This window comes from Nyctibius grandis, chromosome 1, assembly GCF_013368605.1.
Source record: "Nyctibius grandis isolate bNycGra1 chromosome 1, bNycGra1.pri, whole genome shotgun sequence".
In the NCBI taxonomy this organism is placed as follows: domain Eukaryota; kingdom Metazoa; phylum Chordata; class Aves; order Nyctibiiformes; family Nyctibiidae; genus Nyctibius; species Nyctibius grandis.
Window position 1 is genome coordinate 132,902,932 of NC_090658.1, and position 24,854 is coordinate 132,927,785.

General features: G+C 48.2%; 2 protein-coding genes across 3 annotated transcripts in view; one reads left to right on the plus strand and one right to left on the minus strand.

The window, feature by feature from the left end:
• The window catches only part of DTNB (dystrobrevin beta), a 648,286-nt gene that overhangs the window by 224,659 nt on the left and 398,773 nt on the right, over positions 1-24,854 (plus strand). The window lies entirely within an intron of this gene.
• The window catches only part of RAB10 (RAB10, member RAS oncogene family), a 47,556-nt gene continuing 24,449 nt past the window's right edge, over positions 1,748-24,854 (minus strand). Inside the window, exons 2-6 of one of the 2 annotated variants that reach the window (XM_068416679.1) lie at positions 19,867-19,927; positions 10,548-10,686; positions 6,726-6,815; positions 6,122-6,223; positions 1,748-4,531 (exon numbers count right to left, since the gene is read on the minus strand). In XM_068416679.1, coding sequence (XP_068272780.1) covers positions 4,448-4,531; positions 6,122-6,223; positions 6,726-6,815; positions 10,548-10,686; positions 19,867-19,927 — 476 coding nt within the window. In that variant the 3' untranslated portion in view covers positions 1,748-4,447. The remainder of the gene's footprint in view (positions 4,532-6,121; positions 6,224-6,725; positions 6,816-10,547; positions 10,687-19,866; positions 19,928-24,854) is intronic. The other variant, XM_068416687.1, reaches the window with a different exon arrangement.

Here is a 24,854-nt window from a genome sequence, read left to right on the forward strand (position 1 = left end):
CGCCAGGGGTTTGCCAAGGGGACATCAGGGCTGCGGGGGGCCGGGGGGTACCGAGGGCCCGGGTGGGGGCAGGCGGAGGACCCCGAAGATGCCCCGTGCCCCGTTCACCCAGCGGGGACCCCCCGGACCCAGCACCGCCGCACAGACCGGAGGCACGAGTGGTGCCAGCACAGGGAGCAGGGACCCCTCCCCGGCAGGGATGGCACTGTCACACCGAGTGGGGACCCCCAGCATGGACATCACTGTCACACCAAGGGGGGACCCTGCAGCCTGGAGGCTCACGGCCACCCTGAGCCGGGGACATCAAGCCCGGGGGTCCCTGCACCCCTTGTGCTGGGGACACGCTCACTCGCAGCCGTGGAGGCTCTAAAGCCCCGGCCAAGCTCAGCAGCATCATGCACCCACCGCTGTTTTGGGGCCTCCTCCAGCCCCGGAGGTGCCGCAGCGGGGAGCAGAGGGCAGCGCTGGGCTCGGGGACATCGCACCCCCCCCAGCCACCACCCCAGGGGGTTGGAGATGGGATGAGGAGGATGAAGGAGCGGAGAAAGCAGCAAGTGCATGTGGCCAGTTCCCAGCCCTGGGGACTTGCCACCACACACTGGGCTGTGCTACCAGGCTGTCCCCTGCCACCCTGCTGTCCCCTGCCATGCTGCTGTCCCCTGCCATGCTGCTGTCCCCCCAGGCACTCCCAGACAGAGCAGGGATGATACAGCAGCAGGAGGATGGGGAAAGTCTCAAGACTCGCTGATGGGGACGACACTGACAAGCTGGATGCTGAGAGCTGCAGGACAGTGTCCATGGGGGAAGGTCCCCCTCAGGAACCCCTCACACAACCACCACCGCGATGGCGATGGCTGCACGGAGCCCCCACACCATGAGCCCCCACGCCGTGACCCCCTGGGCCCTCCCGCGGGCACCAGGCCCCGGCTCCTCGCAGCAGCCGCTGATCTGAGGTGACTCGGCCAGGGACCAACTCCTCGCTCCCCACCACAGGACACTGATGAGTCCCTGGGGACAGGCAGGATTCTGGATGGCTGAGCTGCTCCCCACAGCCCCGTCCCCCTGCCACGGGGACAGGCCCCTCGCCGAGCTATCGCAGGGGGTGACATCCCTGACCCAGGAGTGCCCGAAGGCTGCGGGAGACCCCAGGGGCACCCACTCCCCATGGGCAGGAGAGCTCGTGGAGAGGGGACTGGTGAGGGCGAACAGATCCTGCTCGGTGGGGAAGGACATGGATGGGGCCGGGTGGCAGCGGGGTCTCCCAGGGAGCTGGTAACCCCCCCATAGCTCACACCCATCCTGGGACCCGCGGGGGGCTGAGGGAAGGGCTGAAACCACCATTTCCCTTAAATGCATTTGCAAAGGTGCTTGCAAAGGAGCTGGGGGGTCCTGGGGTGCCCAAGAGCCCGGGGTACCCCCACCCAGGGGGGCTCCATGGCAGGAGCAGCCTCACGCTCACCGCTGCACTTGGGAAACAACCAAAATCTTGAAGCTTTTCCACAGTAAAGTCACAAAGGAGCAGCTCTACCCCCGGCCAACTGATTTCTTAGCTTGTGCTTCCCAGGTTTTATCAGGACAAGAGCAGCCACAGCCCAGACACGAAGCTCTTCTCTGCCCCAAAGGCTCGGGGGGTCCCTGCCCCAGCGCCCACCTCCTCTGAGGGGCAGCCGCAAGCGGGGCAGGGGCTCAGCCCTCTCCCCCCGGCCGGGCAAGAGGGAAGGTAACGGGGCCGAGGAAGTGACCAATGCAAGTTTATAAAAGCTTTTATTTGCTCTTGGTATGACCAAGAATGGGACAGTGATCTTTTATACAATTTGATACAGTAAGTGGTACAAAAGAATGTGTTTTAAATAAAAAGCCAGAGTGGAGTAGCAAAAATATTAAAAGATTAAGTAAAAAATTGTAGGCATGGGAATTAATCCTAGACCTCAAGTTGATGCTGTTTTTCCACCATCCGAGTCCGAGAGCACGAAGCGCCGCTCTTACCCCTGCCCCGCGCGGCCACGGCAGCTCCCCGGGGCGGTTAACACACTTTGGAGGACAGATTCAACCTCGGGGTTTAGTATATCATGAGCAATTTAATCAAGTTACATTTGTTTTTTGCCGTGACAAAAAGGTAGCGCTGAGCCTTCCTCCGCGGGCTGGGCGGCTGGAGGGCCCCTGCGGCCCCATTCCACGCAGGGGCTGGCGAGGGGGTGTCTTCCAAGTCGAGGTTTCACAAGCAGTTAGTTTGCTACAGCTAGCAGGAAGTTTAGATACCGGCAGAAATAAATTCCTCCAACATTATGATTATTATTATTATTACTTTTTTTTCTTTTAGCATCTGCATCGACTCTTGTCGCTCGCTCCTCCTCGGCTGGGCCTTGCACTCCACAACACAAAACAAAGCCAAGCCACGCGGCTAAAATTCATGGTTTTTATATCAACAGAAGGAGCCTGTCTAGAAATATTTTAATTTACTAATAGAGAGGGGAGGTGGCAGCCAGTAGTACCAGCGAGCGGCCTGTTAGAGAAGCCTGAGGCCTGTGAGGCCTTCGGTCTCACAACGAGGGATTCCCACAGAGGGAGCCAGGCCCCTGGCAGCAAATAAAAAGCTCACGTTTAAAATGAGGATTATACAAAAACACCTTGATGTCTATTTCTCCATTTTTTTTCCCTTTTTGATCACGTTAGAAAGTGCAGATTTACCCAAAAGGCAGCCGGACCCTATTTACAGCGCTGACTGGCCGGCACCGATGTACCCACCCGCGGCCTGCCCGGCCCCGCGCCCGGGAAGGGTTAACGCACACGGGGACAAACGCCAAACCACAGAGGAACGGGGAGACACCTCGGTAAAACACCCTCATCTCATTAAAATTAAATCAGCGTCATTTACTACTTTAATTATTTATCAGAGACAGCCCAAAACTCAAGTGGAGAAGAGCAAGGAAGGAGCTCGTCCAGCTTTAGAGGAGAACGTGAGGCCTGGGGAGGAAGGAGCATCTATTTAAAGCATGTCTGTCCTCAGCCAGAGTGTCCTTAACCCCCTCCCTTTCCAAGTGACAAAGCCACGCCGTGGGTGACACCCAGCCTGGCTGGGGTGGGATGAGCAGGTTAATCCCGGGGGGCTCCGCAGCCCTGCTGGGATCACCAGCCACCAGCCTTGGAGCGAGGGCAGGACTGACCCAAGTGCCAACGACTCAGCTTTTAACACCAGAAAAAGGGGAACTTTTCAGGGAGGTAATAAATTAAACTGCCAACTTGGTGGTTTTTTTTTTTTTTCCAATTCTGGTTTCACTCAGCCTTTTGCCAGGCTACCGACCGGCTCGTTGGAGCGGCCAACAGTAAGAGAGAACCCAAGAGTTCACGTTAACTGCTGTCAGTTTGGGAGTTGCATGTTATATTCATACACATAAAGTAGACAACCACATCACCCTCCATAGAAAACTAGTGCATGCAAATAACTCTTCCATATCATAAAACCCAACGGCTATGCAGGAGGAGAGAGGAGATATACTAGTGAACGGACATCGCCTAGAGGGAAGTTAGTAGGTATCTTCGACATCTTTACCTTGAAAGCTAAATCAGTGCTTTGTATTAAATTTTTTTTTGGCAAACATACCACGTTGCCATCCTTTTTAATTAACACATCACACCATGAAGAAATGCAAATAAAAGCAGCATGCAGGCAAAAGGAAAGAGCTGCAAGTGAGGAGAAAAGAAAAAAATGGCAGCAGGAACAGTTCTGAATGGCTAGATCACCAAAAAGGAGACACAGCAGGTTAAATGTCATTATTTTTTTTTTTTTTTGCACCACCCTTTGTCCTCGATGCATTACACCAACAATTACAGAAAGCAATCACAAGAGTTCAGTAATTTAAAATGGTCAAGTATGGATGGTATGTCTCCTGCACATGCTTCCACCAGCAGAAAAGAAATTAAAAAAAAAATAAAAAAGAGAAAACAAAGTTCCTTTCCACATAAGGCACAGGACAAAATAAATCCCATCACAGACTCAAGGCGAACATGAGTTTTTTCCTGGCTCTTTTGCTGATGCATCTAGAGAAGATGGTGACTCAAGCACATGATCCATGACAGAAAATTCCACTGTTGTACAAAATAAATTGTTAATTCTAACTTTTATTCTTATACAATTTGCAGAATCGAGTTGAGTATGATTGCTATATGTTTTAATGTCAGGAGGAACGGGACTATAATACAACCAAAATGTAGTGGTAAGTTGAGCAGGTAACATGAAAAAAAATGAAGTCATGGAGATGATTTTCCTATACACGTTGTTGAGAAAATTATAGCACGCAAGCTGTCCTAAACAGAAGAACAAAGGGAGACAGGAGCTTGTTAAGATGAGGAACAAAACATCGGTTTAAGGTTAAAAACGGGCAGAGTGGTTTGTTTTGCAGCGAGAAAAAAGGGGCGGTGGATGGCGATTGGTGAGAGAGGAGAAGGTTCAGCAACACTTGCTCTTCCAGCCTGTCACCCCACCTCCACTGCTGATATCTACATTTTCACTGTTGGGCTCTTTTACAGGGGTCTGCAAGGAAACAAGTGACACAAGTTAGATGGCTCGAGACATCCTGAAATAAAGTACTCAGAGCTGAAGAGATAGCGGCTTAGAGAGAGACATCACCAAATAGGATTATGAATAAACTACGGACAAAGAGCTCCACAGAAACGTAGGGAACCCTCCTCCCCCCTCCAGCAAAAGGATGCAAAACCAATTTAAGGGTTTTTTTTTAAATAAGCAACAACGAGAAAGCTGGAAAAACAACTTCTGAACTTGGACCCACCCCCCAAAGTAAACGAAAACTATTTCTAGATCCTGCTCTCAGAACTGGCACTTGGACTTTGGTGGAGTAAGTAAATCACAGCGCACAACTAACACAAGCTGAAGTTCAATTATGTGAACTAATGACCTTAAAAAACCACAGAGTAATTTATGGATAAAGAGGGGTTGTTCAAAAGCATCTGCCTTCCAGTTCACCACGACACCAGTTTCCGAGGCAGCGGACAGAACTGGCCCGCTCTGCGTCACGGGATGTAAACTTGGTTAGACCAAAGCAAAAATCAAAGTCAAGTGGTTTGGATCAGATGCTAACACCCACTTCCAGCTGTGCAGAAACGAACCCAAACCTTCATGAGAACGCTGCGGTTTCGCCTCCATATTCCTTTTCTTATTCTCTCTGGCACAGCTTTGCAAAAGCAACCCCTCCTGTTCTCCAGATAGATACAGCGAGGCCCAAAATACAACTTGAAGCGCAGAAGGGTCAGTACGGCTCGCTAGCCTGACCTCCCCTTCACCAAAGGCCAGGGATTTTCAACCAGTTTCTCACATAAAACTTGGCAAAAACTGATGAAGAAACAACTACAGCAGTGAACCCGACATGGTTGAGCAGAGGTGTATTGAAAGGCGTGGTGACAAGATTCAGCACTGACCTCGCACTACGTTTCTAACCAATTAATTCAGGTGACGTTGCCAACAGCGGCCACGCAGGAGGGCAGAGGAAGACAGGGTAGGAAGGAATGGGCTGCCCAGGGAGGTGGTGGAGTCACCATCTCTGGAGGGGTTTAAGAAAAGCCTGGACATGGCACTCAGTGCCCTCGTCTAGTTGCCATGGTGGTGTCAGGGCAATGGTTGGACTCGATGATCCCAGAGGGCTCTGCCAACCTCATTGATTCTGTGAGATTCTGTGTGAAACAAGGTAGGAAGTGGCAGATCTGGTTCATCTGTTCTATCAGGCACATCTAAACTCTTCCCAACAGGGGCTTAAGAGTTTTTAGACAATGTTGTGTATCGATGGTGATGGTGGCAGGGAAAGGACAATGCTCTTCCACCCCAGCTGCAATGTTTGAACTCCAAGCACACACACGACACAGCCATGAGTTTAAGGACTGAACAACTACAAGTTTATGTTCCTTGGCTCTTTGATGTACGCTACTCTCTCTAGATAGTACCCAGGAATGAAACATCAAACAAGCTTTAGATGTACAATACTCCTCCTTGAGGGCCTCCTTTGTCTTAGCATGCCAAAGCCAAAAGCTGCAACAACTCAGATGAACATCAAAAGCCACAGAGGCTGAAATTTCAGGATATTCTTTTCAAACGAATCCTGTAAGCACCTACCTTTCGAAGAATGTCTTCTGCTAATGTGAGGAATGCCTTCTCAATGTTTATATTTGCTTTTGCACTAGTTTCGAAAAACCTAATACCGTGCTCCCTAGCAATCTAAACCAAAAGAGAAAGAAGGTGGTTAGTGTTACTACCAAGTTACTCAATTGGTGCTGCTCTAACTTTGGGACTAGCAGCATTTATAAGCACGTAATATTCGTTCAGCTGTAGCAGGCATCAGAAGTACCAGCTAGGCAGTGTCACAAAAGAAGATTCACAACCTAATAATTCACAACCAGCAATTAAAGGGCATTAAATCACAAGTCAACGTCTGAACTGAGACAACAGATACTACACAAACCTGACGTGGTAATAACTTCAAGGATGCCTGAAAAATTTTAGTTGTGAAAAGTAGAAACTGCAGCTGCCCTCCGTCCATTCATGGCATTGTTTGCAACACAGCTGCTAAGAAAACATTCCCCAGACTCACAAACAAACAAACAGCCACCTTGGTTGTTCCCTGGTACATCCCCCTGTGGCACCTCACCCACCCGGAGGTGCCGGGAAGTCTTGGCACTGATCTGCTTACTTTGATAGGCAAGTTTTTGTCCACACTTACCTGTTCGCCTTTTGCTTTAGGGACAACTCTTTTATCTTCCATGTCACACTTGTTTCCTAACAGCATCCTCTCCACGTCTTCATTGGCGTGCTAAAACGAGACAAGAGACAGGCTGACACGTCAGTAAATACCTACTTCACTGCTGTCTTTCCAGGCTGTTTGAAGTCCAGGCTAACGTTTACAGGTCTGGGTGTCCTGCGCTTTCCTGTGGGGTAACAAAGACTGCTAGAAATCATTCTTCAGACTAAATTGCTCACATGATCTGGAAGAGGAATGAGACAACAGCTACAGGTCTGCCACAGCTCTATCACCACCCCAGTCCCAGTTATTTTCCCCTTTCCTTTTTATTTCTGCAGTTTAAGCGTGAAGTCTTCCTTTTGCAAACAGACTAAGTGCTATTCTGCAACCCAGACCCTTCTAGTTAATGACACCAGCCTACCACATCTTCGTTAGTTTGCATTCTGTGACAGGGGAAAGGAATCGACTCCCTGCCTGGCACTTAGAGGCGTCAGGTTTTACGTGTGCTGGACAAAAACATTCTCAGATATGATGCTACAAACACTACAGGACAAGAACCTACCAAAGTGACCGTGACATTGTGGTGAGCACCATGCTAATGCTCAGGATCCAAAGGAAAGCAGGACCACACAGCAGGGAATCACCTTTGCGAGGCAAAAGCGAGTGCCAACGCCTTCTCAAGGATTGCTGAGTGAGCAGAAATAGCTCTTCGGTTATTGAAGGACTGCCAATATCCATCGTAGTAAGGGTAGAATATGCCCAAGAGATCCACTCAACCAGCAGAAAAGCTCCAGCAGCCACGGCACAACACATCACTTAAGTGGGTAACTGAAGCACTTTGAAACCTGCCATGAGAAGCTTCTTGGAAAGTCTAATCTGAATTTATTTTCATTCCAACAGTCCTAATACTACTTTACGGTGGCATTACTAATACAACTACAAAGGCAAGAGATCCACGTACCCAGTACTCCTGCTTATGGCAATAACCCATTTCGCATCCCTCAGGAGAATCACCCCCAGCTCTTCTCCTTCAGGTCACAAGGAGGGAGAGCGAACAGATGGCAAAGGCAGATTAAGATGTCATAGAGAAGAAGACTCTGAAAACATTAACTTTTCATGCACACACACACAACTGCTCACACAGCAGCAGCTTTCAAATACAGCTCCAACATACAGAACCACCTGAGCAACCCAAGTAATTCCCAACCAGCCCAAAGCAACAGCGTGTGGCACAGGACCCCTCTGCAGAATGTGTGACCTTCAAATAATTAAGTGTTTAGCAAGCATGACAGTGTAACATCTCTAGGTTTCCTGGCTATTTCTAAATAGCTGGAGCTCCTCTGCTGTGGAGACAGGCTGAGAGAGCTGGGGCTGTTCAGCCTGGAGAAGAGAAGGCTCCAGGGAGACCTTCTAGCACCTTCCAATGCCTGAAGGGGCTACAGGAAAGCGGGAGAGGGGCTTTTTACAAGGGCATGGAGTGACAGGACGAGGGGGAACGGTTTTAAACTGAAAGAGGGGAGATTGAGATGAGATATTGGGAAGAAATTCTTTGCTGTGAGGGTGGTGAGACCCTGGCCCAGGTTGCCCAGAGCAGCTGTGGCTGCCCCCTCCCTGGCAGTGTTCAAGGCCAGGTTGGATGGGGCTGGGAGCAACCTGGTCTGGTGGAAGGTGTCCCTGCCCGTGGCAGGGGGTTGGAACTGGATGGGCTTTAAGGTCCCTTCCAACCCAAACCATTCTGTGATTCTCTGATTCTAAATCAAGGTTTAAGTATCCTGTAGAAGAGCCTCCTTGCACGGAAGAGCAATTCAGAACAGCAGCTTCCTTATTGAAAATTCTCCTCCTTGAGAGAATATCCTTGGCAATTTCAACTCCTTGTAAACCCAAAGCACGCACTTACTCCACTCACAGCCATCATTTGCAATAATCCTGTACAGGAGAGGGTAACACCTGCCATACATTTTAGTGAGAAGCCTCAACACTGCGTCTGGAACCTCCGAGGACGACTTCACCCATCATTTCTGCAAATGCACTCTGTTAGTGAGCTTCTTCCATAATAAAAAAAGGTTCCCTTATAAAACTGCAGTAACCATGCAGCCTTCCCAATGCACCTGAAACCAGCTGCAGAGGTTTGTGTGACACAGATTTAAAAACATGAGGTCAGCACACTCGCTTCTCGGACACAATGGTATGAATGACATCCATTCCTCAACTTCCTGGCTACTACTGAATTGTTTAAATAAAGCAACCGCAGCACTAAAGGCCTCAGTGTCAAGCTTAAATTCTGCTCATTGCTGAGTCTCTTCCTGTGCTGCCTTACCACCCGTACCCACCAAAACGTGCACCTTCCCATCAACAGCAGTTTCCCATTCCTCTCACTAGGAAATTAAAGGCCCAATATCACATTTGTGCTCTGTAAGAACCTTTCACCAGCCTCATTCTTCAACCAGCGATGCCTGACAGCACCCATCTGCTGCTGCTCAGTTCCACAGGGCCATCTTCATGCTTTCTAGGAAAATAATGAAGTTGGAAAATCCAAATATTTATAACAAGAGCCAGAACTAACAGTGGTGCTGCTCTCTGACATCTCAGAACTCCTGGAGAATGAACCCTTGGGAATCCAAGCACTGAATGTTTCCACATCAGGTTCTTCTGCTTCACTTGACCTTGCCTGAAATGTTCCCAGCCTCCTCGTTCTGTCCTCCTCTAACAAGGACAAAATCAGCTATGCAGGTTTGAGTAGTCTGCTAACATTCAACAGCAGCAGTTTGCCATACTACCTCTGACAGCCATGATAAACCTGCAAATATTTCATGACATCAGTTTTAAGGGAGTGGAGGTGATCATAGTTAATTATCTTTGAGGATTTACAAGTCGTCCTTATAAAATAGGTTAGTACCAGGAGTGACACAATCTATAGCTACTCCACAGCTTAGCGTTGCTCCTCTGCACACCACCTCGTGGTGGCAGCTCCTCCTGAAAACTGCAACTCCCCGTTACCACAAGATGTATTCCTTACCTCCAAGTGTTCTCCAGCACAGAAACAAAGTTTGCTCATGTGTGAATGTGATGTTTTAGGACACCACTACCCCCTGCATAGTGTTGCCTTCGTGGCATTGTTGAAGGGAGAGTTGAGGGGGGGAAACACAGGACACAGGCCAGCTTAAGAACAGCACCAAACCCCTGTGATAATTTACCCCTTCTGCCAGGGTAGAAGCAGAAACTGCAATCCAGGAGCTGAGCTCACTGGGAGTCACCACATGCTCACAGAATCACAGAATCACTTCAAGAAAGATGTTGAGGTGCTGGAGCGAGTGCAGAGGAGGGCGACCAAGCTGGGGAAGGGTCTGGAGGGTCTGAGCTCCGAGGAACGGCTGAGGGAGCTGGGGGTGTTTAGCCTGGAGAAGAGGAGGCTCAGAGGTGACCTTAGTGCAGCCTACAACTACCTGAAGGGAGGGTGGAGCGCAGTGGGAGTCGGCCTCTTCCCCCAGGCAACCAGCGCTAGGACAAGAGGACACAGCCTCAAGCTTGGCCAGGGGAGGGTCAGGTTGGACATTAGGAAGCATTTCTTCTCAGCAAGGGTCATTAGACATTGGAAGGGGCTGCCCAGGGAGGTGGTGGAGTCACCATCTCTGGAGGGGTTTAAGAAAAGCCTGGCCATGGCACTTAGTGCCCTGGTCTAGTTGCCATGGTGGTGTCAGGGCAATGGTTGGACTCGATGAGCCCAGAGGGCTCTGCCAACCTCATTGATTCTGTGATTCTCTACAACAAACAGCTCAGTTCTGGGATCTTACAGACATTACTCACCTCATCTATGTTTCTGAGCCACTTGCTGATGTTTTCAAAGCTCTTGGCATTGGTGATGTCGTATACTAGCATGATCCCCATGGCACCTCTGTAGTAGGAGGTGGTGATGGTGTGAAATCGTTCCTGCCCTGCTGTGTCCCTGCGGAAAACACACAAGAGTACACGTCAGAGGCAAGCTCTACCAAAACCAGCATGGCATAGCTACTGGAGAGCCCAGTACGTGCTGTGTTGCACCACTGCTGAGGGACGTGCAATGTTCTCCAAGAGCAGCAGGACACACTCCAGTGTGCACCAGCAGCAGCTTCAAGGAAGGCCCATTCCCTCCCAGACGTAGCTGAACACTCAAACAGGGCAAGCTTTAGTAAGCCAGGCTCATGAGGGCACAGAAACTTGGGGTTTGAAGTTTCTCTTTTGGATTTGACTTCAAAGGGGATTGTTTTTTAAAAACACATTTCAGAGTCAACGATGACAGAGACAAAAGACACCAAACTGCTTAACTGGGCTTAAGGTGGCAGAAGAGGAAGCCATCTGTTGAGCAGCAAAGTGGTAAGCTGCAGTAGGTCTGGTAATAAACCCAGTATCAAGTCATGGTAGAAATTCATTAATTTTAAACTTTATATTTTTATTGACAACTCGAAACTTGCCCCCAAAAAGAGAGACTTTTATTGCCAAGTTTCGTATCTCAGGGAAGTGTTTCAAAGCCTTCTGAGCCTCGGTGGAACCCAGCAGCAGACAGGATGAAATCAGGAGCAAGAAATGCTCTACCAACACTTGGACAGGACTGGGAGCTCCAGCAGTGGGAGCGTCTGGACAACCCCAGAAACGTCGCTGTCCCGGACCATGAAGGTGAAAATAAGCCACTTTGAAACTCCATCTACAATTTTTAAATTAAATACTATAACCCCTGACCAACCTGCACAAACCCAGCACATCCAGCACTCAAGTTTGGGCAGGAAGTTCCCAAGGTGAAATTTTAGATCGAAGTGTATGAAAAGTAAATCTAGATGATGTACTGTAACATTAAATTATTGATTTTTATAAGCAAGACGCTGAAAATTGAGCATGCAAGATTAATGATGGCGTGGATTTTCCCATCTCATTTTGAGATCTTTGATGAGATTTGGTTGAAGTCGCATGCCATTAAGTTGAGAATTAAGAGTTCACTGCATATTCTATAGGACATAAACCTAACAGATTACACGTTTACAGACAGTTTTCAGCACCACTATACACACAAGGCAGAATCAAAGGTGTCTCCAAATTTAAACTGGTTTAAACTGAGATTAAACATTCCTTAACCGCCTTCAGAAAGGCATGGTGTTCCCCTCCACCCCACAGATCCACATGTCCTTGCTCACAAACCAGATTAAAAAAGACCACGGACTGGAGTTGAACTAGCTCAACTCATTTCCCTCTCTGTTGTTCCTGAGGTCACAGCCACCGCCTTGGCAGAACACGGACACCACCAGGCACCGAGCCCTGAGAAACCTCGGCTCTCCCCACCGCCCCGTCACCTCCAGCTGAACCAACACACGCTGACTGTAGCTGCCAAAGCGATTTGTTTTAAGCACACGTCAGACCCCCGGCCAAGTATCAGTTGGTAAATAGGGAGGAAATGAAAAGCCCCGAAATCTGAAGACACCATGGAGGAAAAGCTCCCGAGATGTAGGGGAAATGCTCTACAAAGCTTCTTCTCAAAGAGTCTTATCAGCTCTGTTTGGCTCAGACGCCAGACCATGGTTTTGAGGCTGACAGCTCCCAAGACTTTATCTCCTCCTAGGAGATGACAAACACCAGGAAAAGGGCAAACAGCAGAGAAAGAGGAATAGGGGCAAGTCCTAAACCTGAGCACCACTTTGTTCAAGAGATGTTCTACCAGGCCATGCCGCACAGGTCTGGCTCGCTGGCAGCAGCCTCGAGAGGCAATCTAGCCCATTTCCTGGCTCTACAAAACCTTGAGGGATACCCACATTATTCCTCATGTTCTGCTGGGGACGCTCTGTTGATTGCTGGCTTGCATCCCCCCCTCTCATTTCCTTGCTGTCCCACTTGGAAGTTTCTCCTGATGGCACACTTGGGTTTTCCTTAGTGCAAATTAAGGCTGTCAATACAAGTCCTCTTCTCCCAGGCAACCAGCGCTAGGACAAGAGGACACAGCCTCAAGCTTGGCCAGGGGAGGGTCAGGTTGGCCATTAGGAAGCATTTCTTCTCAGCAAGGGTCATTAGGCATTGGAAGGGGCTGCCCAGGGAGGTGGTGGAGTCACCATCTCTGGAGGGGTTTAAGACAAGACTGGACATGGCACTTAGTGCCCTGGTCTAGTTGCCATGGTGGTGTCAGGGTAATGGTTGGACTCGGTGATCCCAGAGGGTTCTTCCAACCTCATTGATTCTGTGATTCTGTCTTACCTTTCAGAGATAACTAGAGGAGTTCATTTCCCTTCTTTCTACAATTACTTTTTGCATACTCAAACACGGCTCTTGCACCTTCCCTGAATTTTCTCAAGCCACCTCAAGTTCTTTAGACCTTACTCACTGGCCAAAGGTCTTAGATACACAGCCTCGCCTGTTAGTCTCTCTGGACTCCCTCCAATTTGCCCACGTCTAAGCAAAAACCAGGACACTACTCCAGCTGAAGTCTTACCAGCCTCATACAGGAATATCTTCTAGAAGACTTGGGCATGCCTGTTCACACATCCCACTCCTTTTCCTCATGACTAAGCAGATTTTTCTGACATTTGAGTAATTGATTACACACACTGAACTTGATAACTTCACATTTGTCTCTACTGAATTTCATGGGGCTTTTTTGAATGACATTTCTCAGAATCACAGAATCAACGAGGTTGGAAGAGCCCTCTGGGATCATCGAGTCCAACCATTGCCCTGACACCACCATGGCAACTAGACCAGGGCACTAAGTGCCATGTCCAGGCTTTTCTTAAACCCCTCCAGAGATGGTGACTCCACCACCTCCCTGGGCAGCCCCTTCCAATGGCTGATGACCCTTTCTTGGGTCATGCTTCCTCATGTCCAACCTGAACCTCCCCTGGCCAAGCTTGAGGCCAAGTCATCTCCCCCTAACTCGCTTATATCAAGCAGATGAGCGTCAGAAAAGCCTTACCAAAACCATCAAGACATCCGGCATCTTCTATTTCTCCCCTGCTGACAAGGCCAGTAGCCGTCACAGTAAGAATTCAGACTGAGTTTACACAACTTGGCATTGGCAACACGTAGTTGTTACTCATTGCTTGTCATGCCCTATGTGCCTACAACTAAGTTGCTTAGTTAACTCCTCCAGTGTTTTTTCCAGCAACTGGATGGCTAATGGATGAAAAGCAAGCTGGGGAGGGAAAAAGCAAAGAACCTGGAGGGTTCCTTTTTTTTTTTTAAAAATAAGTACCAGATTTGCCCTTTCCCCTTCTTAATGGAGTCTCCATTCATTATTCAGAGATAACTCTTAATGGATGCGAGATTAGAGAATGGACTGAAGCAAACAGAGGAAATGAGTTATGGTTTTCAGACTGCCCACGACCGATGAATCCACCCTGAGCAAACAGCCTGAGGCCATCAGAGACCGTCTGCCCCGGCTTTCTGTTCTTTTGTTCAGACCTCTAGGATGTAGGACCCTGCACCAAAGCTCCGTGTGGGCAATAAATCCTTGATGTAGGCAAATACATCCAGCTCTCCAAGCTGAAATAAACATAGCCAAGGAAAATGAGGCCCTACTGCACAAAGGGAACTGGGAGAACGTGGTTTGTTTAGCTGCAAAATGAAGACAAAGAAGGTTGTCCTGTGGGAGCAGGGAAAGGAGAAGCACAAGTGAAAAATCTGTTTAAATTAGTCTCATGCCAACATTAAAATATGCATAAGTTACATCATATTAGAGGTTTAACCAACAGAGAAAGGAATTTCTGGGACAGCTTTCTGGTTGACCTAGCAGAGACTAAAGAAACCTTAAAACGTACTATGATTTGTTTATGAAAGATTTACACGGATGCAACAAGAAGAGATGATATCTGCTGATCTGTGCAGATCCTTCCAGTCCACGTAGATTGAAATAAAGGTCTTCAACCTGTTAAACCACATAATTCCTAGCAAAATAATCCTAAGAATTTTATTGCTGTCCTACTGTTTCTTCTTACAATATTTTTAAATCTACGCAGCAGAACACTGCATTGAAGGAACAGTACTGCTGACGTCAGGCACGCTCCAGAAGCTTCAGCAACTGGGTCGAAGGCTTTGCTTCACAAAGGAACATCTGTAAGATACTTCATGGCTGGCAAATCTCAAAATATTCATCCAGGATAAAAAAAAACATCTATAATGGTGAAATATCGAATTGTTTTCTAGGAAGCCAGACTGACACGTCAAGAGTCTCTTCTACCTTGAGCTCCACTCGTGGTGAATGGTCTCAAAAGCTCTCAGCAGCAAGAGTTCCCTTTTAGATGTTCCCAGGGTAATTGTAAAAATTAATGAGGCTGATTGTACCCTCATTAGCGGTGCTGTCTGCAGCTTTGGCTGTTCACCACCGCACTGATTCACTGCAAGAACTTGCATTAACAGGGAACTTGATGGTCTTCTACACAGTTAAGAGCTGCATGCTAAAAAAATAAGGCTGTTTCTTAAATTTGGCATCAGTCAACAAGACTGTAGGAAAATACGCTGACATACAAGTTTTATGTGAAGACAGGAGGATCAGAGTAGCAGCTAAGTGGGGAAAAAAAGGAAAAAAATTGATGTCTTCAATTCTCTTGAGTGTTTTTTTTTACTATAGAAGCGATTCTGTCATTGTATTGTTTCCATATTAATACAAGACTATAAAGTATGATCGTTTCATACACCACTGAAGGGAACTCCCCCATGAAGAGAAACAAATCATTTGTCTTACCCAGCTCTGGAAGTTCTTCAGGGTCTAGCCTTTTAGATCTCAGCTTTCTGGCCTCCAGTTCTGCAAACAAGCCTGGCCCAGGCACAGCAAAAATATAACAAGGGCAAGTGGAGAGTCCTGCATCTGGGCAAGAACAACCCCAAGGACCAGTACAAGTTGGGGACAGACCTGTTGGAGAGCAGCGTAGGGGAAAGGGACCTGGGGGTCCTAGTGGACAGCAGGATGGCCATGAGCCAGCAATGGGCCCTTGTGGCCAAGGCCAATGGCATCCTGGGGTGGATTAGAAGGGGTGTGGTTAGCAGGTCGAGAGAGGTTCTCCTCCCCCTCTACTCTGTCCTGGTGAGGCCGCATCTGGAATATTGTGTCCAGTTCTGGGCCCCTCAGTTCAAGAAGGACAGGGAACTGCTAGAGAGAGTCCAGCGCAGAGCCACGAAGATGATGAAGGGAGTGGAACATCTCCCTTCTGAGGAGAGGCTGAGGGAGCTGGGTCTCTTTAGCTTGAAGAAGAGGAGACTGAGGGGGGACCTCATGAATGTTTATAAATATGTAAAGGGCAAGTGTCATGAGGATGGAGCCAGGCTCTTCTCAGTGACATCCCTTGACAGGACAAGGGGCAATGGGTGCAAGCTGGAACACAGGAGGTTCCACATAAATATGAGGAAAAACTTCTTTACAGTGAGGGTGACCGAACACTGGCACAGGCTGCACAGAGAGGGTGTGGAGTCTCCTTCTCTGGAGACATTCAAAACCCGCCTGGACGCGTTCCTGTGTGACATGATCCAGGTAATCCTGCTCCAGCAGGGGGATTGGACGAGATGATCTTTCGAGGTCCCTTCCAATCCCTGACATTCTGTGATTCTGTGAACACAGCTCCTTCATAACCACTGAGCAACTCTACGTAAAGAAACTCCGTCATACTTGGGGAATGCCTAACAGTTCTTTGAGGCCCAAAATTCTGTCACCATCTGTCATTTTGCAAACAGCTGAACGTCACTATTCTGAAAAAAATGAAAGGTTTCAATCTGAATAAGCGCCAGTTGTAATAATGATGATGGTGATAATAATAACAGCAGTGACAAGTCAAAACTGCCTGTGCCTCTAACAATGAAAGGGACTGTTGGGAAGCAAGAAAACAGCGTTACGAAAGGCTGGGCAAAGATGCAGCAGCACTTTGGAGAGCCACGGCTGGACTTGCACTCGTGGAGTGGGCCAAGGTCCTTGCACCCAGCGTCCTGTCTCTGGAAGCGACCAGAAGCAGCTCAGATGAGCGTCCAAGAAACAGGGCACACGGACAGGCGATCTTACAAAGGGGATGATAGTTTTCAGATGGGGGAAACCCACAAATGAAATGTAGAGGTCATTCCTCCTCTACATCTGAGCGTGGATATGCTCCATAAATACAGAATCACAGAATCAATGAGGTTGGAAGAGCCCTCTGGGATCATCAAGTCCAACCATTGCCCTGACACCACCATGGCAACTAGACCAGGGCACTAAGTGCCATGTCCAGGCTTTTCTTAAACCCCTCCAGAGATGGGGACTCCACCACCTCCCTGGGCAGCCCCTTCCAATGGCTAATGACCCTTGCTGAGAAGAAATGCTTCCTCATGTCCAACCTGACCCTCCCCTGGCCAAGCTTGAGGCTGTGTCCTCTTGTCCTAGCACTAGTTGCCTCGGAGAAGAGGCCGACTCCCGCTGCGCTACAACCTCCCTTCAGGTAGTTGTAGACTTAGTGCCATGGTCTAGTTGACATCATCCCACTTGCTACCCAGTCTCACCATTCTCCACCCTCTTGTCCCAGCCTTCCCTCTCCCCATTTCAACATCGTTTTGCAACAGGCACATTTACATCTGGAGCAACACGAAAACACTTTAATCCCAGCCTGATCCTTACTGATCAGCAGACCCTTAAGTGAAAGTCTGTTTTCTCTGCACCACTCCTCTCTCGTTATCTTCTGATCAGGTTAATCAAGCATGGAGCTGTGTCCCAGTGGAGGTGCCACCTACAACTCACAAGACACGTTTCGTTGATTCACCTACACTCGCTCCTGTCCGTTCACTTCAGTTATAAAAGCACAACCCACACTCTGCCTGCAAGAAAAGCTGCAAGAACAGCCTGAGGTTCCACTGAACGCACCCCTTGCTCACTAAACCGCTGCAGGGGGAGCGAAGTGTAATTCTGGAAATATGTTACACAACTCCTCAAGTGCAGGGCGAGTTTAAATACAGGAAGCCATGGTTAAATATAGAGGCATTGCACAAAATATCCTCACCAAAAGACACTGCCGTTCTGGCCACCAAACCACTGCTGGGCAAAACTCCTTGTACAGGAAAAGCTGGAAAGGACAAAGCCTGGATTTTTTTTCCCCCCATCAGAAGCACATGCCACAGGAGCTTCATTTTCTGCTTTCCAATGAAGCCACGTCACACCTGAATGCCTCTTCAGCTAACACTCCCCATCCCTTCCTTTCCACCCTCCACTCTCGGTCCCCAGCTGATCTGCACCCATCCTTCCCCAGACACCTCCGTGTAAAACACTGCCCTAACGAAGACGGTCACCATTCGTGGCTCCTCGCTGAAGCATCCCAGCGTGTTACTTCATCATCCAAGTGCTTCCTTATCGACCAGCTACACAGTTCATACAACAAAATCAACTTCAACAACTCTTTCCTTCGCAGGGCACAAAACAAGACCCCCCTGCAGTGCTGTGTTCAGCTCTGGGGCCCAACAGAAGAAGGACACGGAGCTGTTGGAGCGAGTCCAGAGGAGGCCACGGAGATGCTCCGAGGGCTGGAGCCCCTCTGCTCTGGAGACAGGCTGAGAGAGCTGGGGCTGTTCAGCCTGGAGAAGAGAAGGCTCCGGGGAGACCTTCTAGCACCTTCCAGTGCCTGAAGGGGCTACAGGAAAGCGGGAGAGGGGCTTTTGACAAGGGCATGGAGTGACAGGACGAGGGGGAACGGTTTTAAACTGCAAGAGGGGAGATTGAGATGAGATCTGAGGAAGAAATTCTTTGCTGTGAGGGTGGTGAGAGCCTGGCCCAGGTTGCCCAGAGCAGCTGTGGCTGCCCCCTCCCTGGCAGTGTTCAAGGGCAGGTTGGATGGGGCTGGGAGCAACCTGGGCTGGTGGAAGGTGTCCCTGCCCGTGGCAGGGGGTTGGAGCTGGATGGGCTTTAAGGTCCCTTCCAACCCAAACCAGTCTGTGATTCTATGATTCTATACTATGATTCTATACGTTCATTGGGAAGGCAACCATCCAGCTGGTCCTATGGCATTGGAATGACTGCCCAGACAAGGGAAGACCAGTACCCCCTTCTAACTGGAACCCATCCATCCATATCTACAAACATCAACTTCATCAAGCCACAGAAGCTTTTTATTAGTGTGGGACAAAACGGACAAATTCAAGTTCTAAACAGACTCAAGTTCTGAACTCTCAGTAAAGCTGGAGAATGCACCAGCAACACACGTATGTGGCTGAGGAGGGAGTCTAAACAAAAACAGAGGCTAGGAGAAGCCACTAGCTTTCCTGACCTGTCTTGTTGCAGGGCTATCAGAAGAAAAATCTCTAGTTAGCCATGCAGAATCAACCAACCAGGTTGGAAGAGCCCTCTGGGATCATCAAGTCCAACCATTGCCCTGACACCACCATGGCAACTAGACCAGGGCACTAAGTGCCATGGCCAGGCTTTTCTTAAGCCCCTCCAGAGATGGTGACTCCACCACCTCCCTGGGCAGCCCCTTCCAATGGCTAATGACCCTTGCTGAGAAGAAATGCTTCCTAATGTCCAACCTGACCCTCCCCTGGCCAAGCTTGAGGCTGTGTCCTCTTGTCCTAGCGCTGGTTGCCTGGGAGAAGAGGCCGACTCCCACTGCGCTACAACCTCCCTTCAGGTAGTTGTAGACTGCAAATGCGTAGCAAGCTAAAAGGAAAGAGTTTAAGTTTTGCCTCATGTTAGACCTTCCTACAGAGCAGTCATGTCTTCAGCCAGCTGAGAAACCCTCCACAGTTTACTACGGAAAACCATAAGTGCAGACGTGGGCTGCACTTTCTTGTCGAGACAAAGCAAGGCTACTAGTCAAGTTACAATCACAGGTTCAAGCAGCTCCTAATTTAAAAATTCCAGTTTAAAACACTTCCCACTAAATCACAGGCTGCGAGGATCCTGTCCTCCCAAACAGACCTGCCAACAGCCTGTCCGAGGGAGTAAGTCAGTAATAGTGGTTACAAACACAACACACTATTCCACATTTCTTAAACCATGTTCAGGGAAATACACGTGGAGCTTTACCACTACTGAAAATACAAAACACGGTTACAAAATCAATACCTGAATGTAATCTCAGGAAGAGTAAACTCTTCTCACAAACCCCTGCCTCTGAAAGAAGCCCTCTGGCAGGATGCCACCACACAGCTTCTTGGGCGGGTTACTCACCATATCTGTAGCTTGATCTTCTTCCCTTGTAATTCAACAGTCTTAATCTTGAAGTCTATCCCTAGAATAAACAAACACATGAATAATTAGTGTTTATTTACAAAAAAGCAATGTCCAAGAGAGCTGGAATGCAAGAGGAGCCAGCCAAGGTAACAGGGCAATGAACACCCTCAGGTAACGCTGTTAAGATGATCTGGCTTGTAAAAGCTTTTAAGTTTCTTACTTAATTTTTAAAAAACAAAAATATCATTTTTTGGCAATTTTTCTGGAGAACTCCCAGTAAGAAGAAATTTGGGAGTTTGGGTATAAATTTTAACATCCTAAACAAAACAGCAAGCTTGCTGCTTCTTTTTTAAAAAGATTCTTTCCCCCTAAAAATGATTAAACCACAATATTTTGCATCTGCTGAAAGGTTATGTGAAATATTGAGGTGCATTTTTATTTATTTTTTGTACTCTTCTGCCTAATCCTTGTGATACCACCATTTCAGAAATCTCTCCAAAAAAAATGCCTCTTTTCCCCAAGATTCTCCCTTCCATTAATCTCTACGTGGAAGAACAACATTCACTACAGAAATCTTCATGCTTGTCACTTGTTCGATGTAACTCAAAGTGGTCAGTGCAAGAGCCTACACCAGAGCACGTGACAAGGCTCCAGTCTATTAAAAATAGTCATCTTGCTTTTTACACCGTGGCAACAAGCAGCAGAAGCCCTAAATTGTCTCCTGCGTTAAACACACACACCCATGGTTTACAGAGAGTCAACCTCAAGCTTCAATAGAAGAAGAAGAGGAGGCTCCTCAAGAAGAAGAGGCTCAGAGGTGACCTTAGTGCAGTCTACAACTACCTGAAGGGAGGTTGTAGCACAGTGGGAGTCGGCCTCTTCTCCCAGGCAACCAGCGATAGGACAAGAGGACACAGCCTCAAGCTTGGCCAGGGGAGGGTCAGGTTGGACATTATGAAGAATTTCTTTTCAGAAAGGGTCATTAGCCATTGGAAGGGGCTGCCCAGGGAGGTGGTGGAGTCACCATCTCTGAAGGGGTTTAAGAAAAGCCTGGCCATGGCACTTAGTGCCCTGGTCTAGTTGCCATGGTGGTGTCAGGGCAATGGTTGGACTCGGTGATCCCTGAGGTCTCTTCCAACCTGGTTGATTCTGTAAACTATAGTGTAAGCAGAAGGGTTTAAGCACCACAAAGCTTTCACCCAGCAATAAAAGGCAAGTTCTCAGCATAAGCTGGCACCCAACCACCACATCTCTTCATAGGATCACAGAATTGTTTTGGTTGGAAAGGATCTTTAAGATCATCGAGTCCAACCATAACCCAGCACTGCCAAGGCCACCACTAACCCATGTCCCTCAGCACCACATCTACACGGCTTTTAAATCCCCTCAGGGATGGGGACTCCACCACTGCCCTGGGCAGCCTGTGCCAGCGCTTGACAACCCTTTCCATGAAGAAATTGTCCCGATCTCCAATCTAAACCTCCCCTGGCACAACTTGAGGCCGGTTCCTCTCATCCCATCGCTTGTTACCTGCGAGAAGAGACCGACCCCACCTTGCTACACCCTCCTTTCAGGCAGTTGTAGAGAGTGAGAAGGTCTCCCCTCAGCCTCCTTTTCTCCAGACTAAACCCCCCCAGGTCCCTCAGCTGCTCCTCATCACACTTGTGCTCCAAAGTCCTCCAAGACTTATTCTCTTCGTCCAGGTCCATCCCTGCTCCAGCCTCCGACGTGGTTCAAAAGCAAGGTCAGGACTTGTCAGAAGTGCATAACCACAACCCTCAAAACTCAAGACTACGCAGAAACCATCTTGACAGAGCACCAGTGAGGTTTTTACTTTCAATACCAACTAATAAAATAATTCACGTGTGAATTTGAGCAAAGCTGAAATGGTATTGTGAGGAAGTCAGTTAACTACGGGATCTGCAAGGACTGACTGAAGAGGGGATGAGAGAGAGAGGTCCTGAGAAGACTTAGGAAAGAAGAAACTATCAAACTGAAGACAGATCCTTATCTGAGACCAACACTGAAAGCAGTACTTCATATTTTCACTAGTAATTCTGGTGTATTAAATTGTCGTGTTTGAAGCCTACTGCTTACAAAAGTGAGAGGCACTGTACAAAGGATGATTAAAATAACAAACTGATGAACCTGAAGACACAATAAAAACAAGGGATGGGTGTCAGCGGTACAGAACGCAACATACCTGCCTGTTAGCTAAGAATTTCTCCTGTGAACCAGCAGCTGTTTTCACACAACAAAGACAACAGACCGAAGGCTGAGAGATCACCGCTCTAATGTCACGGGGTAACTACAATCCAACGGAGAACGGGGAAATACGGCCTTGCAGGCACCTCCTGAGAAACTTCCACCCGAGGCAGGGAAATACGAACATCGTTGTGTAAGACCTTGGTGAAACCTCATTTGTGCAACGTGTACAAAGGAATTACAGAATCAATGAGGTTGGAAGAGCCCTCTGGGATCATCGAGTCCAACCATTGCCCTCACACCACCATGGCAACTAGATCAGGGCACTAAGTGCCATGGCCAGGCTTTTCTTAAACTCCTCCAGAGATGGTGACTCCACCACCTCCCCTTCCAATGACCCTTCCCCAGCTCTTCCCCAGCAGAGATGGGCTCAGACAGAGGCAGATGCCCTGCCAGACCAGCCAGGATGAGGACCCCCCCTCCAGCTCCTCCACAGAAGAGGCTTGAGGACCATGTCTCATTTCAACCTTCTCTTCCCAAAACTGCCTCCAAGTATGATTAGCACAGGCTATACCCAGAGGAGCAGAAACACTACAAGCCATCTTCTCAAAATGCTCTGCCTGTAATTAGATGCCAGAATTCTGACTTTCAATTCAAACCAGAGAAACACTGCTGATAAACAGATTTTTGGAAAGCAGGAAAAAATATATTTAGACTTTTTAAAAGGCAGCAGCTGCAATCACAAACTTCCCTCCTAAATCTACAAGGTCGTTTTATACCAAGTAAGATGGTATAAAGGATTATTAATGATATTAAGGATTTAAAGCAGTACAGAAACTAAGGGTCGAGGTTGTCCACTAATTCTAGGACGTCAGCTTGGGACCTTCAGACCTCAGCTTCAGGTCAGGGCTCCATTTTTTTCCAATTAGCCAAAGCAGCACTTCATCACCCACGTTAAGTTAAATTTATGAAGCAATATAGCTAGTATCACGCCTGTGGTTTGAAAAATAAACCCGCTGGATGATTAACAGCCAACACACACAACTGCCCCAAATACACTTCACTATCCCCATATTTTGTAGCATTTAACGAGTTGTTTGCTGTGATGTGCTCCACAGCAACGCCATCAAACAAACACAGCCTTTGCCACAAGATCGTAAATAAAAGTATTTTATACAGCGACACTTACTTTTAGGTTCTGCCCCGATGAAGCAGGATGTTTGACAGCCACTTTTTATGCGTTAAGATAACGCTGTTAACTCAGCCAAGGAAATTAACTCTTCGCTGCACCGAGAGGGATTTATCTAACTGCAGTATCTGGGGATAAAATAATTCTCTAATGCCACGTTACACTCAGCTTCCATCCCAATTACAATATAATACCAGTTCAGCCTTCATAACAGAAAAGATTGCTATAAATAGCAACGACTATTTGCCTCCAAATACTTTCAAAGCAGCTTTAACAGACTGGAAAAACGAGACCTCTGCATCGCCCTGATGCCCATTCAGTTCTAGGCCTTTCCAAACACGTTGCCAGCAGAACACAAAGGCTTCAGAGCGGAGAGATTACAGGTGTGGGGAGTTCCCAGTAATATTAAGCTCAGGAAAGAGTTTAAGAGGGTAACGGGTATAAAAAATGCAGAATGGACATATTAACTATCACAGGAGGATAATGACAGAACTAATGAATTAAAGATGAGCATGAAATTACTCTCTCATTAAGTGTCAATAAGATATTAATCAACTTCAACAGGGCAAACTGGAATTCACAGAAAAACCTGGAAGCATCCTGCCAGCCTATCAAACACTGAATGTAACCCCATACTTTCAAATAAAAACTTGGAAGTGTTTGTTACGCTCCAGTAGAGCTCACACAGTTTAACGATGAAGTCTCCTTCCAGGCAGATCATCCCAGGTTCCTGGGTCACTTCTGGGTTTCCTTCCAACATCAAGTCTTGTGCCAGTTGCTTATAGCAATATATGGGCCCAGGGCTGACCAAAAACTGAGCTCAGGGCTTTAAAAAAAAGACACAAGCTATTGGTGGATTCTTTAGGTTTGAGTATCAAGGCTTAAGTACCATCAGCTGATCTCATGGTATGTGCAAACAAGATCACAGAATCAATCAGGCTGGAAGAGCCCTCTGGGCTCATCGAGTCCAACCATTGCCCTGACACCACCATGGCAACTAGACCAGGGCACTAAGGGCCATGTCCAGGCTTTTCTTAAACCCCTCCAGAGATGGTGACTCCACCACCTCCCTGGGCAGCCCCTGCCAATGGCTAATGACCCTTGCTGAGAAGAAATGCTTCCTCATGTCCAACCTGACCCTCCCCTGGCCAAGCTTGAGGCTGTGTCCTCTTGTCCTAGCGCTGGTTGCCTGGGAGAAGAGGCCGACTCCCACTGTGCTACACCCTCCCTTCAGGTAGTTGTAGACTGCACTAAGGTCACCTCTGAGCCTCCTCTTCTCCAGGCTAAACACCCCCAGCTCCCTCAGCCGTTCCTCGGAGGTCAGACCCTCCAGACCCTTCCCCAGCTTGGTCGCCCTCCTCTGCACTCGCTCCAACACCTCAACATCTGGCCCAGCTGGAGGGTCAGACTTGTGCATCAGGCCCCTGAAGTCAGGCTCTTCCATCCCTACAGCAGCAGAGGTTATTGTCAACGACTCCCAACAAAGCATTCCGGGTTTACTTGTGTATGTTTAAATATCTGGATGTCTTGGTGAACACAGACCTGTTTGCTCAGTGGTTTTGAGTTTCCATTGCTCTCGGACTAAAGACAT